Source organism: Musa acuminata, chromosome BXJ2-9 (assembly GCF_036884655.1).
Source record: "Musa acuminata AAA Group cultivar baxijiao chromosome BXJ2-9, Cavendish_Baxijiao_AAA, whole genome shotgun sequence".
Taxonomy (NCBI): Eukaryota; Viridiplantae; Streptophyta; class Magnoliopsida; order Zingiberales; family Musaceae; genus Musa; species Musa acuminata.
Window position 1 is genome coordinate 3,893,285 of NC_088346.1, and position 16,453 is coordinate 3,909,737.

At 37.5% G+C, this 16,453-nt stretch overlaps 1 protein-coding gene and 1 long non-coding RNA gene across 3 annotated transcripts; both read right to left on the reverse strand.

The window, feature by feature from the left end:
• Positions 1-770: 770 nt before the first annotated feature.
• Positions 771-2,994, reverse strand: LOC135622612 (uncharacterized). The gene is made up of 2 exons (XR_010491125.1): positions 2,757-2,994; positions 771-2,715 (listed from the first exon to the last, which is right to left on the reverse strand). It is a non-coding gene; the product is annotated as an uncharacterized LOC135622612 (long non-coding RNA).
• A 607-nt stretch (positions 2,995-3,601) lies between these two features.
• LOC135622609 (casein kinase 1-like protein HD16) lies at positions 3,602-16,169 on the reverse strand. 2 transcript variants are annotated; one of them, XM_065124612.1, is made up of 17 exons: positions 15,981-16,168; positions 9,762-10,135; positions 7,264-7,398; positions 7,110-7,183; positions 6,962-7,031; positions 6,827-6,882; positions 6,671-6,742; positions 6,392-6,486; positions 6,206-6,272; positions 5,945-6,074; positions 5,456-5,674; positions 5,235-5,377; positions 4,984-5,158; positions 4,784-4,874; positions 4,541-4,698; positions 4,202-4,390; positions 3,602-4,107 (listed from the first exon to the last, which is right to left on the reverse strand). In XM_065124612.1, exons 2-17 carry the CDS (start codon positions 10,074-10,076, stop codon positions 4,048-4,050), a joined length of 2,049 nt encoding a protein of 682 aa, XP_064980684.1. In that variant the 5' UTR covers positions 10,077-10,135; positions 15,981-16,168; the 3' UTR covers positions 3,602-4,047. The 2 variants fall into 2 exon arrangements, with proteins under 2 accessions (XP_064980684.1, XP_064980685.1); XM_065124613.1 differs by having other exon boundaries at positions 9,768-16,169.
• Between the last annotated feature and the right edge of the window lie 284 nt (positions 16,170-16,453).

Here is a 16,453-nt window from a genome sequence, read left to right on the forward strand (position 1 = left end):
TGTCAATTTAAACGTGTTAACTAAAGGGAAACTCTGTATGAACAAGTAAAACAACTCGTTCAGAAAGTTATATTTCCCTGAAGCGGCTCTACCTCCCTGCCTTCTTTAGTTTCCAAGTAAAATTACATTGTACCGTCGTAATGTATGGCTAAGTTATAATCCCGTAAACGACCCATCTAAACATTAGCAACTGCGGTTTAAAATTTTATGAAAAGCACTTGCATGGCTGCCAAAATATTAGATTAGAAAAAGGTAATATGAGATTAAAAAAAAAACCGCTAGGATGGCATAACTTATATTTTCAGTTACAACAAGAATAATAACAAGAAAATCGAAAGTCTCAATTATTTAAAAATAACTATATTGATCATTTATCATTATTGAGATTATTAAGATCTATAAAAATTTTAATGTTATATATCAGTGAATTAATATGAGATTATTAAGATCATTTATCATTTATCATTAATGACACTATGACTTCATGACAACCTAACTGAAACCAATTAAGATTCATGTTTATAACTCTATATCAGTGAATTAATATAACTCTTCATGTTTTTCATTTGACCTAGCACGACAGTGTTATATATTTCCAGCTACATTTTCCAAAAATATCTTTTCAGGTTGGTTAAAACAAATGCAAAATATTCATTGGATGTTAATAAACATAGCCTTCGTACTAGAACATGTACTGTTAGATTATTAAGACTATAACATCAGACCACGATGGCATGATGTCATGGTGTCAGTAACCAAGACTTGTCATCTAGTGCGGAACTGTCAAGTCTTCCCGACTCTTATTATGTGAAAAAAAAAAAAGAGTATGGAATCACAAATAAATAAAGAAGATACTGCTGGGCAATGCCATAAATGTTGTTCTTTGTTAAAAACCAAAAAGGAACCTTTAATAGTTACCAGAATATCCAAATATCGTACCTGAAGAGACAACAATTACCAGAACCAAAACATGCTATCAAAGTCCTGGTGAGGCAAAACCGAAGTTAATTGTTCAGAAATCATTTTCATGCAAAAGAGAACCTCTAATAGTTTTAAGATAGCATGGTATCTTAGTCATACAAGGACAACCATATCAAATGAAGATTGTTATACCAAACAGATATACAAAGAAGAGTTCCATGCAATGATATCCAAATGTAGCCTGAACTGGATGCAGATGGAGGGTACTTACATGGTTTTGGTAAATATCTCCTATTTTTTTATTTGTAAAACGGTGGATAGCTCATCTTTTCTTGAGTGTTGAATCTATTTCTCAAGACTATCCTAGTCGAATTAGGAATGAAGAGAACACAGCACTATGCTTTTCAGACAGATTTTTGTCCTTAATAAAAGGATTCTAAAGAGTAACTAAAACAGCTACAATGAATTAAGTTTATCTGGTGTCCCAAGGGTCATAATATGAATCTATTATCGGCTAAACAAGTTACTTTACTATTAGGGTTCATACCTTGAGAGTTCTAGTGAAAACTTTGGTAAGAGTGAAGAATGATCAATGCAATCTGGGGAACGTTCAGGACTTCTCAATCTTAATGAGAATCAGGAAAACAATGCCTCAAAGCTATAAAATTTCCATTATATTTCCGTTAACATATACTAACATCTACTGTGACCTTGCTAACTAAACATGTCCAACTAGAATCAATATTTCCTCACAAAAGCACTAGATTTATCTCCTCACAATGTTTGCAGAAAAGCAATGCACAGGGAAGAATTTTAACAACCAGATTCACAATAATAGACAAAACTGTATCCTTATAATAAAAAGTCTAAATGCAATTTAATGAAGCATACTCCAGTAATATAATAACCAAAATTTCAACGAAAAGGAAACTAATATAACCCCGGTGGGGTGCTGAGATTGATTGCAAGATCAAGTTCTTGCCAGTGGCTGGCTCATATAGTTGCCAATTGGGTGAAGATCGAACCAAAATTATCTTTAGAAGCATGGATAACCAAATATGTCCCTACTGCAGTAAATAGATAAAGAAACGGAAGAATGAACAAAGTTGGAAATAGCAAAAGATGAAACCCTCACAAAGATGGCACGATTCAAACTGAACTAGGAAGTTAGAATGTTCGGAGGGACACTTTAATGGAACCTCTCGGGCTATATGCAGTCGGCTTGCTTGATTAGACAAGAAAAAGCACTTTCTTGACCGAGTTCGGGTCTCTTCCATTCAGTGCCAAACCCTAAGAATCACATGGAATGCCTACAATAGTCTACATGGTTATATGTGTTCTGCTTGATTGATAAGAAAAGAGATGGTTGTTTCTTGAACCTAGTTTGAATCTTTTTCCACAAATACGGATCAAAAGGCAGTTGCAAACCCCAAGCATCTGGACACTCAATGCAACGCAATCAAATTGCAAGAACCCAAAGATCATCAGAAAGAAACAATTAGGCACAAAAATAACGAAGTGATTAGAACCAATCACTTCATGGGGCCGGGAGGTCTCGGTCACGGGCACGGAAGCGGTGCAGTTGCATTTGAAAACGGTATCCGCCAAGAAGGGGAAATGAGACGGGACGACACATCTACTTCTCAGATCGCAACCGTTTACGCCGTCTTTGAGTCATCAAGAAGTCAAGTTTACCGAGCTAGTAGATGAAAACCCAGGAAAGCGAGGGATAACCAAGTAGAAGAGTAGAAGCGATGGAAACCCAGGAAAGCGAGGGATAACCAAGTAGAAGCGCTGGAAAACGAATAAAAGCGAGAGAGAAAGACATGGATAACCAAGTAGGAGCGATGGCGAGGCACCGACATCGTCGATGCGGAGAGACGCGGGAAGCAGGGAAGCGAGAGAGAGGTGCGCGATCTAATCTTTCCCTAATTTCCATCAGCTTCTTGATCGCCTCTGCCTTTCCTTCTTCCATGGATAACTAACCCATCGAGAGATCGAGATCTTCAAGTTTCAGACGCTCGAAGTGGACGGGGCCTACTGGAAAACCCGTTATATAGTATATATCGAAAATTTGCCGAAACATTATAACACGTTATAAGTGATAGAACGCACCGCCATGTCGTTTCATCACAACCATTGATCCATTATGTATATTTTTGCCTATGCAATTTACCAGAAAAATCCGCTGATTTCTGAAATGACAAAGACGCCCTTCATTTTTTTCAATCAGCCCTCTTTTGTGTAATGTTACACATTTTTCCTTTCTTATTGAGCCATAAAATAAATAAAAAACAGGAAAGAAAGAATGTGAAAAATCGATTACAGTGTAACTTTTGATAGAAACAGAACAATGCAATTTTAGACTCTGAAGATAGTTAATAACTCAACAAGACAAAAAACAAATGAAACAATTCTTAAGAAAGCTATTGAGACGGATCAAAACAGATATGTCAGTTGCCCTCTGAAAACAGACAATATATCCTATTATACACGATTACCTGAGAATAAAAGGAACTTGAAAAAACAGACAAAAATATATAAATAATAATAATCATTAGAAAATGACAAGAGAAGTAAAGCACAATAACCATGTCATCAACTGTCATTTATGCAACTAAGATTATCATGCTCACTAGCCCAATAGATATTAATAAAGATGGTTGTAGACATCAATGTGTTGAACAAATAGAGAACAAATTGTAGCAGTTTAAATAGATGCTCCTGATTATAGATGATACAGTTAATTAGACAAAATGGAGGAACAATGCCATCAGTTAAGTGCAAAATTACATCTGATAGACATTTTAACTCCCCTGAAAATTACCTACAGGTAGCCGTTTATTGACTGTACAAACCTAACGCTAACTACATCAAATCAGCTCTAATTGCAACAGATCATGCAAGGCATCAAAGGACTTGGCATCTATACTGCACCACATGTTAGATGTGGCCAATATTAGGATGACAATCTTGAATGAAGCTCGCACCTCAAATTCTCTAGCCTAAACACATTAGAAGACGCCTTCTGCATCTTCAACATCTTCCTAGCCTTTAAGAAACAGCATGATGTAATGTTTACTCGAGCCAATTACGCCTGTCCAACCCAAAATAGAAAGTGGAACATCATGAAACTGTGCGGCCATAACAGACAGAGGCTATGTAAAGATTTTTTGCCCATTTCTCCTGCAACAAATTTAATGTTAACAACTAAACCAATGCGCATAAATTTTATAATCATAAAACAAAATTCACAGAATATGTAAGAAGATATCAACACCTTCACATGTTGACTAGGAAAAGCAGATGTTCTAAGTGTCTCTTGTGTCTCATCTGCAGGCTTTCTTCTGGGTACACTAAGAACAAAGGCAGCTTGGTCCAATGTTGCAGCAGTAGCAGTTATGCGAAAACCGCCATCCCACCTTCGATGAATGCCTTCACTAGGGTACAAAAAGTCAAGTTCGACAACCTGTATTTGGAACATTACACATTCAACACATTACTCAATCCACATCAGCTGGGGTATATACACAACTAAAATACTCAAGCCATTCATGCACTATGCAACCCCTAGTGCCAGTATGCCTTAAAAGAAAAGCAAAAAAGAATAAAAGGTGACCTGATCCAAGAAGCCAGCATTTCGGGACATGACAACTCCCCATCTACTTCCAGCAGTTGCCATTGTGGTGACATAGAAACCTTCACGCCATTTTTTGTTTATCCACTTGAAAGGAAATGACTCGCTAACTTTATAAGACTGTTGTACATACTGTGTGCCTGAAATAGGATCCAAAATGAATTTAACTACAAACTCATACAAAACCCTGAAAATAAAACTAGCTCATAATACAGCAACATTTACCTTTAGACATTACGACTAAAGAGCTACCACTGTTTGTCCCTGCTAATGCAGTAATATAATAGTTCTTATCCCACTGTTCCATTATCCATTCCTAGTAAGAATCAAATAAAAATCATTTGCATTATCTTTTAACTGTCAACATCGACACGTGCCATCAAGCAATTTAGTAAGTGAAAGAGTTGTTACTAAATGGTACTCACTTTGTGAAGAAAATTTGGAGACATTTCATAAACTTGAGAAGTGAAACCAGTGCCCGCGTCCATGATAAGTGCCCAAAGATTTGAACAAGATGCAACACAACTAATGAATAAACTATCTTCATTCCCTTTCTCAATATGCTGTGCAAGCCTTACATCGGCAACATTGTAATGGTACCTGAAATTTAAAAAGGAAATAAATCATTCATTTGTACCATATTCTAATCATGATAAATAATCACACAGAAAAGCACCTTTGCTTCATAGGTCTCCGAGCATTATAGACGCTGATCCACTGTGTTGCAGGCATTCCCATTCTGATCTTCTTCTTTGGTTGTTCATCACCCTCTTCTTCCATCATCAGACGACCTCTCTTTTGACCTACCTGGTATATAAGCTACAGGGTGTGCAACTTACGTTTAGGTCTTACAGAGAATCTTTTAGTTTAAAGAAGGCAAAAGGAGACTAGCAGTACCTTTTGAGCTCCATCAGTGTTAATGGGTCTGATATCTGGATTAGGTCCTACTATGTCGTCAAAAAGGGAAATGCATTTTGCGTAGTCAGGTTTTTCATCAAACTTCAAGTTGACCACATACTCAACAAACTGTTTGAATGGCTGGGGAGAGAAGCAACACAGAGTCTCTGGAGATGTAGCCATCTTCTTCTTGCACACAAGGAAGCCCTTGTTCTCTCCCTATATGGGTAAGGATAAAATGCATGGGATTAGCAAATGCAACAAATACAGATTGAAAGTTTTTAAGTAGTGATCGGACTGGTTGGTTGGTATTAAACAGACCAACCAAGAATGGTATCGGAACATTGATATGATTATTTTATTTCTGCTTTCTATTATTTTGTTTAGTATATCGGACAATACAGGTCCATGTACCACCTAAGATATTGATACTTTACCACTTAGATAATCTATCAAAACAAAGGGGCTATAACAGTCTTAAATAGTTACCTGGTATCCTTGCCAAGGTAGACGACCTCGGAGAAGAAAGATTAATGTATATGCCAGGGATTCTAAATCATCTCTCCTGCTTGCTGTCCTTCCTAGGTGAGCATGAGCACTGGCATAGCGAACTGTCCCTCTGCAAGATGCAATTTGCGATACAGAGTCTTAGGAGATCAGATTAAACCAAAACAAATAGCTCATTTCATTTTCTTAAAATTTGATAGGCAAACCAAATGTAGTGATCTTCAAGGCTGTTCATAAACAAACCTGAAAACGTCTGGCCTCTGATCATATTCCACATGCAGCCCTGTCGCACTATCCTTCCACTTGGTGGCTGTCAGTTAAGAGTTTAAGAAAACAATTTTCAACAATAGCCCTTAGAGGTATTCTTTATCAAGAATGATATCTAAACACAATATACTGCCAAATGCCAATTCCATGCCATTCAATTACCTAAACCAAGATCAACAAGAAACAGTTTCTTCTCCTCAAGAGTCCCAGGTGGCCCAAGTAAGAAATTCTCAGGCTTTACATCCCCATGTACATATCTGTTATAACAAGCATGATTTAAAATACATTAATATAGTTATTGAAGCAAATGCACAATGTCAATATATTAACAATTATACAATCAATTAAGGACATGAACAACATTAAATAATTTGACATGGGAAGATCAGCTAATTGCATAAGATTTTGATAATCATGCTGCAATTTGGAATAAAGATCTACCCTTTAGAATGCATCTTCTCCAGTATAGAAATCGCTTCAGTGCCAATACATGCAACCATTTCAACTGACATTCTGCACAAAGAAAAAAGTTACAACAGCCAAAGTAATCTGAAAGAAATTATCATAATAATAATCAATATTTGATTCAACACTTACGAATGTGAATTGCTATTCCATACATCCCATAGACTAGGCCCCAGCATATCCATAACCTGAACAAAGTTTCATAATATAGTTATCTTAACACCCCAGATGACACTACTATTTTAGATATTTTCAAAAATGAAATACCATGATATAATAATCCCCTTGGCGACCCTTATAGTGAACTCGTGGTACCCCATGAATACCACCAAGTGTGCTACAAATGAAGACAAGGTTGATCAGACACTGAAGACATGGTACAAACTTAGCTCAACAAAAGACAAACAGAACTTACTTGTACACTTGCCATTCATAAGGGGGCCCATAGTTGCAGCCTTTACTGCTCCTATGCTCAAATTTTAATGCTACCTGACATACAAGATATGGTACAATTTTTTAATATTCAACCTTAACTTTTTGCCAAACTGGGAAATATGCAGTTACCACACCTCTACAGCACCAGAACCAGTAATTCTATCATTTGCATTAGTAGCTGAAACACGGCGACCTACATAAACTTGCCCAAATCCTCCTTTCCCTAGTTTTCTTTCAATTTTGTATACTGGTGAACTGCCAACCTGGACCTGTTGCAGTCAAATACAATAAACTGTGTTAAAGACAAACTGTTGCACAAATGAAGTGAATGAGAAAGAACCTTTTATCACACTGAAAAATCCTTACATCTGGAAATATTTAATTTAATATGAAATATAATATGCTGGAAATGGTGCAGTATGAAACACTACGTTTTTAAATAAAGAAGCATATAAATATAAGTAGAACTAAAATGCATCATGCTAGACACCCAACTCAGCATGTTTCAGAAGATGAGGTTCTCAAGATTTATCATGTCCCAGAAACAGATTTCAAAATTAATAATAAGAGTATAAGCTAGTCTAAAGAATGAAACTAGATATTTTAGCTATTTTAGTCCCAACATATTACCAGAAAATTTATCTCAAATATGAAGTTTCTTGCTAGAATAACTACTGACTATAACATATACATTATACACCAAGCTGTAAAATAAATTTCGACATCATAAAGGTGACTAACTTCATGCCTTTGATTGTCAAAGGTTGTACATAATCTAAAATCTAATTAGGTATCTAACAATTGTCATTGAAACATCTGAACTCAAACCTTAAGTAAATGACTCAGCAGCATCGGAAGTTGGAACTTGGAACACAGTAATTTGGGCAAATTGTCAAAGTCGATAACATATCTAACTAGTGTACACATTGGGTAGATGTTCAACATGGGTATGCATTAGATACATCACTTACATGACAATCATGAGTTAAACAGAACAGGAGGAAAGAGAAGGTGACATGAAATGACTCCAAGTAGCAGCACTCCCTGCCACCATCCATTATCAGCCCCTGGAGTCAGAGAATGGGTGGAGGAGAAAGAGAGGGAAACATGTGCAGCATGCATGAGCCATTGCAGAAACATTAATTGACACCACAAGTTTGAGGAATGGAAGAAGAATAAAGACAGAAGGATAAATGTGCAACATGTTTGCCAGGATTAAATATTAATGAGGATGCTCCTGGACAAAACTACTAACAAAAAAACCTCAAAATCCCATATTAGCAATTTGACCCAATATAGATCCTCTCCAACTCTCATATCTCACCAAACCACTATTTTTCTATTTTTTACTTTTTTATAGCAAACCACTGTTACTTATCTGTATAATCTAACTAATTTAAAAATTAATAGTAACAAAAAAAAAACAATAAAATACGTAAAGTTTATTGCTTCAGGATAACATTGTCACATATATATGTTTTGCATCCCCATATTGTCCTACTTTCACAAGATTTGTAACAATGGCATGTTTGTCCCATGGACTTCATGGTCAGCAAGGATGACAGAGTTAATAATCTAAACTTAGAGAGGCCCAAATTCCAGAATATATGCACCATATTTTGCAGGTTTCAAGCATCAATATTTACTCAAACAATACTAGATTCAAATTTTTGCCTTTGGTGCTATGTTTACAGCTTGTCTAAGTAATTAAGGCTCATAAAGCATTATGGACATCACATATTATTTATAGTTCTATATTTATAATTTCCTTCAGGATAAACCTTAGTAGATTGAAAGAAACTGATTTGATAATTTTAAGATGTTCAGCTCAATGACTCAAGACTCGAAAAGAATCACCAACAATAATGAGCTTATTTTTCATATTAAGAACCATGACCAGTCTAGACTTTGGTAAATATTTTTTGCAAAGTGTAGACACAAGTGCATCATGATGTTGTATGCATAATATATTAAATTATTGCCAAGAAAATGAATACAACACCATCATATAGAAAACTTGGTAGCATGAGCTACAAAACAGGATGCTTTTGGTGAGCAAATGGATTGCTTAGAGATGGTAAAAGTTTACACATCAGAACTTCAGTTTGCTTTTCTATCTGATGCCTGCTAATTTTTCCTTCACTTCCTGTTTTGTTTCTTCTCTGATTGAAAGCAGTCATATTTTGACCTAATATCAGTCGATTCTATCATGCTGGAAGATCTTCATTTTTCATTGACGACATCAAGTATTTGAGAGGCCGCACACACAAAAGGCACCATCTGATGCCAAACGAACCATATTTATAGAGATAAAGTAAGCACATGAAAACATACACAGTAACACCAACGGATCTTTAATTTGAGATATCCAAGAAACTTGTTTGTTTGATTGAAAAGAAGACCAACTGAAGTCACCATCACAAAAGTCAATTTTACATTGTTTCACTTATGAAAAGAAGTACAAGGGACACAGAACCCAAATGAATTGCATCCGTCTTAAAAAGTCGATTGAATTAGAGAGCGAAAGATGGTGTAACAAAACAATCCGAACAGAGGAAAACGACTAGCCCCTTTTTCCCAGTAAAATGAGTAAACAACTGTAGAAAATGCAAAAAGTATAGATAGCTCGAACCTTTACCGGAAGGGGAGCGGCGCTCCCCTCGTCCTCGCCACGGGGGAGAAGTTTGTCGGCGCTCCTCGCCCCACTATCATATTCATCCATCCTTCTCTCGCCGATCCCTTCAACATTCACCTCCCCGACCTCGCCGCCACCCTCCGCAAGCCTGATCTCCTCCTGCGGCTCGGCAAACCTCGCCACTGGCGGGTTCTCATCCACCGGCTGCTGGTTCCTCGCCGCCCGCCGCCTCCTCTCATTCGGTCGCTCAGCCTGGACTGCTGGGGTCGCCTGCGCCCGGCCCCTGCGCACTCTGCTACGGAGCTCAGGCATCCTTCATCTGCCCAGCCCCATGCCTCAAAAGCCACGTGATCGCTACACGTTTCGAAAACCTAGCGGGCAGATTCGACGCCGGGAAGCCTCGAAATTACGATCAGGATGACGCTAATCGATCGCCGCAATCAATTTGAATCAAATATTGGAGACAATAGACGGGGATCGTTTCATCACTGAGAGATTTTTGACTTAGGGTTTCGATGAGGAGAGAGGGTTTGATGGAGAGCTTTCGGAAGCCTTGAGTTGAGATACTGGCGAGAGATGGAGAGAGAGAGAGAGAGAGAGACGAAGAGGAGAGAGACGACGACAAAGGGAAGCGGACGAAATTAAGTAACGTTGTGCGGGGTGCGATTGGAAATGTACAAAAATACGCGTAGTGTATGGTTCAGCGGTACCGAAGTTGGAGATTGGGAATAGTTTGGGCTGGGGAGTAACAGGGTTCACTGGGGTCCATTGGGGTATACGAACCTGCTATTTATAGATGAAGACTGGTGATAGTTTGCAATCAAGGAAATATTCTTTATGTAATGCGATGAATATCTTCGGTTGCGATGACTCCTGATGTGGCATTGGCCTAACAGTTTTTGTTGTTTCTTGGCACTTTAATATTAACATGTCTTAAGTTTGAAAACAACGATTTTGTTCTTCTCATTTTTAGAATATTTTTTTATCCTAAGAAATACATTGCATATAAAAAGGAAGCTCGCGATATGTCGGCTATTTTGGGATTTTTTTTTGTTTTCGATATATGCATAGTATTTAAGAAGATACTTTAGATGATATCAATCATTTATTTTTTTTTATTTTGGATGAATAAGTTATCTTACCAGATGTATGATAGGTAAGAAAAATATATTAAATATATTGAGTACTTTCGATATTTCTTTTTTATCTTAGACAAACATATCGTGTAAAAAAAGAATATTGTTCGATATCTTGGTAGTAAAGAATACGAAGGAAGCTTGTGATTATCTTTCTTATTATAAATACCGAGAAGGAAGCTTATAATTATCTTTTTTTATTATAAATGATAAGAAAAAAACTTATTTTTTAGATCATAAATGATAAAATGAAGTTTCCTCTTATCCTTCGTTGATGAGTGTCACATGACGATGATGTGTCAAATGATTAATCGATAACATATCCTCTATCATTTATAGAGAGGGGCTCGAAGTGTGATGTTTAGTTCATCCAACACGTAAGCGTTTGGGATTTTTTTTTCTTGTAGGTTGGGTCTTCTTGACATATGTGTTTTATCATGGCAAATTTCTTATTATGCAAGTCTGATTTTCCCAACTTATGCGTCTCAGACACATTTTATCTTGTGCCTCTGTCATGATGAATTTCTCTTTATGTAGGTCGGCTTTTCCCAACTTACGCGCTTCGAGTACATTTTATTTTGTGCCTTCGTCGTGACGAATTTCTCTTTATGTGAGTTAGGTTTTCTCGACTCATATGTCTTAAACATACTTTATCTTGTGCCTCTATTGTGATAGATTTTATTTTATGCAGGTTGGGTTTTTTCGACTCATGTGTCTCAAGCATATTTTATCTTGTGTCTCTATCGTGATAGATTTCTCTTTACGCAGGTCAAGTTTTCTCGATTCACATGTCTCGATCACATTTTATCTTATACCTCTACCATGACAGATTTATCTTTACACGTGTTGAGTTTTCCTAACTTATGTGCTTCGAGCATATTTTATTTTATGCCTCTACCATAGCGAAATTCTCTTTATGCGGGTCGGGTTTTCCTGACTCATGTGTCTTCGGTATATTTTATCTTGTGCCTTTATTATGATAGATTTATGTAATTTTCAAGTCCTTCATCTAGCATATTTTAAATCCTTCGTACAATATATTTTGAATCCTTTATCTAGCACCTTTTGAATCTTTTATCTCTTTTATCTGATGCTTCTTGAATCCTTAACGTAGAAGTGTCTCAAAGAGACACTTGTCTCAATCATGAAAGGAGAGAGACCGGCTTCCTCCATATAAATCTCTCTTCACCTTATGGGTGAGGTTCATTCTTCCATTTGAGTCTCCAGAGCCTCCATCAAAATTTTCTTTGCTTAGTTCTGGTTCCCTATAGGGTAAGTTAGTTCTGGAGTCTCTTATAGTGTTGATGTTAATTCAGAAATAGATAAGTCTTCTACCATTTTGCTCCTATGTCTCCTTCAATCGAGATGTCTTTTCTTTCTTGTACAAGTTATTCTCAATCTATTGGCTACGAAATGGTTAAGATCCATGCTTTATCTTTGGGCAGTCCAGGGTCAAAGGAAATCATGACCTCCCTTTCGTTGAGGGAGGCAGTCCCCGTAAACCCAAAAGTTCTTGGGGACTTAGAGTTAATGAAAACCTAGCATAACTATAATTCAGTGGTGAATGCATCACTTCTGGATTACTACGAGTTAAGTGTTTCATCTCGATCGAGTTCGACTTACAAGTGCTCCGACCTAATCAACATCCATTCAATCATGCGTTGGGGTCTCTTTGCTTATCTTGTGACGACCCTGAGGTGGGATTTCATCTTTTTTTCTATCTAGTGATAGTGTCTTACCTATAATGGTAGAAGATGTCACTTCTCAAATGACATCCAACTCATGGCGCTACCTAATATTATTCATTAGGAAATATTGGCATGCTGACATTATTCCAACCCGTAAACTTTTTTACGATTTGTTTGTTACTATGTAAGGGCAAAAGTGGCTACTATTTAACTAATGGCTCGATAAGCCTCAGGTGCTAGTGTTGGTTGAGTTGCTGATTATGGTTGAGGTGGTGGCATCACTTGTTGGGTTAGTTAAGACAAGAGCAGAGCAATAGCTTGCATCATACCCATTAACATTTGCACCTATTCGAAGAGGTTTAGGAATGCTTCAATAGGGATGAGCAGGTGACTCGAGGTCGCCCTCGAGTCATTGAGTGGAAGCTAGTATCGCATCAATATTTATACTGAGATATGCATCCACGTGTGAAAAGGGTGGCTATGCCCCTCGAGTGACAGTACTATAAGTTGGGGCAATGCCTTTTCACTTGAGCATTCATCAAGAGGGTTGGTAATCAGACTCTTCTACGATATCGAGCCTTCCTTTTAAGGTCAAAATGGCCATTCTTCACGTAGGTTGGGAAAATCCAACCTGCGTGAAAAAAAAAAATCTATCATAATGAAAGCACAAGGTTCAATGTACGTCGGGAAGACCCAATTTGCAAGAAATCGATTAATCATTTGATACATCATTTGCTAGTCATATGTGCCCTGCAAATCAATCACGTGAGTGATAGCATGTGTGAATTGACGCAGTTTTTTTACTTATTATTATTTGATATTTTATCACTTTATATTGCATGTTGCTTGAATATATTGTGATATTCATGGATTTGTGCAATGATAATAAGTAAAAATCCATGGACACAGGTTACTCGAGAGGGATATCGAGATAACCGGATAGATTGGTATGCTATATACCCATCCATATGATGGATTTAGCGAGAATGAGTTCACTAATTGATCCGTTTACGAAATGCTGGATGGTTGATGATGTCTTATTGGCAAACAACGATTTCGTAATTCCAGTAATGTATCTGGTCCTTAGACTTAAGACACCAAGGATGTCCTGTATGAGTACTCCACTTTTTGATACCAGACTTGTCTAGAGGTTCTAGATCTTGCACAACCGGTCATCGAGAGTGGTAGCCAACCTTACGAGGACTATTGAGTTTCGATAGAGGATCATTCACTCTCGTTGTCTTGAGAGGAATATCCCATATATTCTTGCTCAGACAAATCCCTGGCTAGGGTCATTCGGGTTAAGAGAGAAAGTGTTCTCCGAGAGAATCCGATTAGAGCGAGACTCAAGCAGAAACCGTATGAGTCTGACAACACCATACCCGATATACGGTCTTTGGAATATTATATAGATGAGGGGCTATAAGTACATGGTAACCGAGGACAAACATGTCCAATGGATTGAATTTCCCTGTATTGTTTGGGGACTGCGACGTAGTAGTCTAGTACGTCCGTAATCTATGAGTCGAGTGAATTATTATGAAGATAATAATTCATTGAGTTAGAAGGAGTTCTGACAGATATGACTTACGACAAGCTCGATATTAGGCCTAGAGGGTCACACGCATATGGTAGGTGTTGCGATGAGTAGCGGTTCAGATATGAGATATCCGCTAGAGCCCTTATCTTATTGGATATCCAATAAGCCTTGAATTATTGAATCCTATGTATGAGATCCAATAAGAGCCAAAGAGAGATTATTAGATAAAGATCTACTAATCTAAGAGGCTTGGGTAGTTGGATGAAGATCCAATACTCAATATGGTTGGATCCAGGGTGGTTGGATGAAGATCCAATACTCAATATGGTTGGGTCCATTAGGGTTATATTGATAGGGGGCCTTTATAAATAGGAGAGAACCAATGGTTCATAGGCTAAAGCCTTTTTAGGTTGCCTCTCCTATTCTCCTCCCCTTCTCCTCCTCAGATAGCATCCTCCCCTTCTCCTCCTCAGATAGCAGGCTTGGAGTTTTGAGGAGCATCGTCGTAGCCCTGCTGTGTGGATCACCACTAGAGAGGAGGGCGCTTGACTTCCTCCATCATCTCCTAGATATATGCAAGGATTCAGGGATCTACGATCTCCTTAGGTAACACAAACTTTCATATACGTAATTTTAAGTTTTGTAAGTTTTATGCACCAATTTTCACACGACGACAAACACATCTTTGAGAAATTGAGGATTTTATTTTTAATGTTCATCCGCTGCGGCGCATGTGATATCGCTCCTAGATTTTCCAACATCATTGTCATGTGGTGTCTAATGAGGAAGGATAAGATGAAGCTTTTTCTTATCATTTATGACGTCCTCCTCAGATAGCAGGCTTGGAGTTTTGAGGAGCATCGTCGTAGTCCTGCTGTGTGGATCACCACTAGAGAGGAGGGCGCTTGACTTCCTCCATCATCTCCTAGATATATGCAAGGATTCAGGGATCTACGATCTCCTTAGGTAACACAAACTTTCATATACGTAATTTTAAGTTTTGTAAGTTTTATGCACCAATTTTCACACGACGACAAACACATCTTTGAGAAATTGAGGATTTTATTTTTAATGTTCATCCGCTGCGACGCATGTGATATCGCTCCTAGATTTTCCAACATCATTGTCATGTGGTGTCTAATGAGGAAGGATAAGATGAAGCTTTTTCTTATCATTTATGACGGGAAAGACAATCGTAAGCTTTATTCTTCCATTTATGATGAGAAAAATAATTATAAACTACTTTCTCATCATTCATAACGAGAAAGATAATCACGAGCTTTCTTCGTACTCCTTACGACTAAGTATAAAAGCTTATCTTTAACATAGAAAAAAACAGAGATTTTTATTGACTATTCACGTTCATACTCATACCTCAATTTTTTTTATGCTGGTGATACCTAAAAAGTTTGATGCTTCCATCTCAGAGATATTTCAGATGACCCTATGTATACGAGTGCAACGAAAAAGATATTCTTTCTTATCATTTTTGTAATTGTTCCTTCATAAAATCAACGAAAAAGAAAGAGAATTGTCTCCGCTTACAACTTTTGCTTACAAAATGCTCGGTCATGAAATCAAGGCTTAGAGTTGGGAGATCATATTACAAAAATAGAGGCAAAGCAGAATCATATCTAATTCGAAACCGTAATCTAATCATCTCTAACCTTATTTATGACGACTTTTAAGAACTTATCCAACGAAAAATTAAACCCCAGTTTCTTGCACCCAAAATTATAAGAAATAGGGGAGAAATCCATCAAACCGATTCGAGAAACAGAGGATGACGCCAAGAAGACGAATCATGGAACCCATCATGATTGGAAAAAGGAGATGGGATCAACGAGCGTACCTTCGACGATCTCGAGCCAAGAAGCCATGGGGAAGAAAGGGGATCGGGATCGCAGTGGAAATTTTAGCTCCGAGGGAGGCAAGGGATCTCGTCGCATTCCAATGGAAGGGGACAGAGGCCAGAGAGGGAACCGGACGCTTGCTAACTGTCGCGTGGAGCTCTCACGCGTTGGTTTGCTTTCTTGCTGTTTTTTTCGAAAATAGTATACTGAAAGCATAAATCCATAATTATCCTCACGAATTGTTTTTTTTTAAATCATAAATTTGAGAATTCGCTCCAATTAAAAAAATATATATGTATTTTTTTTATTATTCCATCTCCGTTGGTCACCACCCATTACCTATCCCTGATTGAGTCTCTGCTTCATCTGTCATCCTCTTGATGGATAGAGATGAGGGTGGATTTGATGAAGATAATGATTAAGTGATATTTTTTACTTGAGCATTGAAAATATTTTAAAGTTCAGATATTCT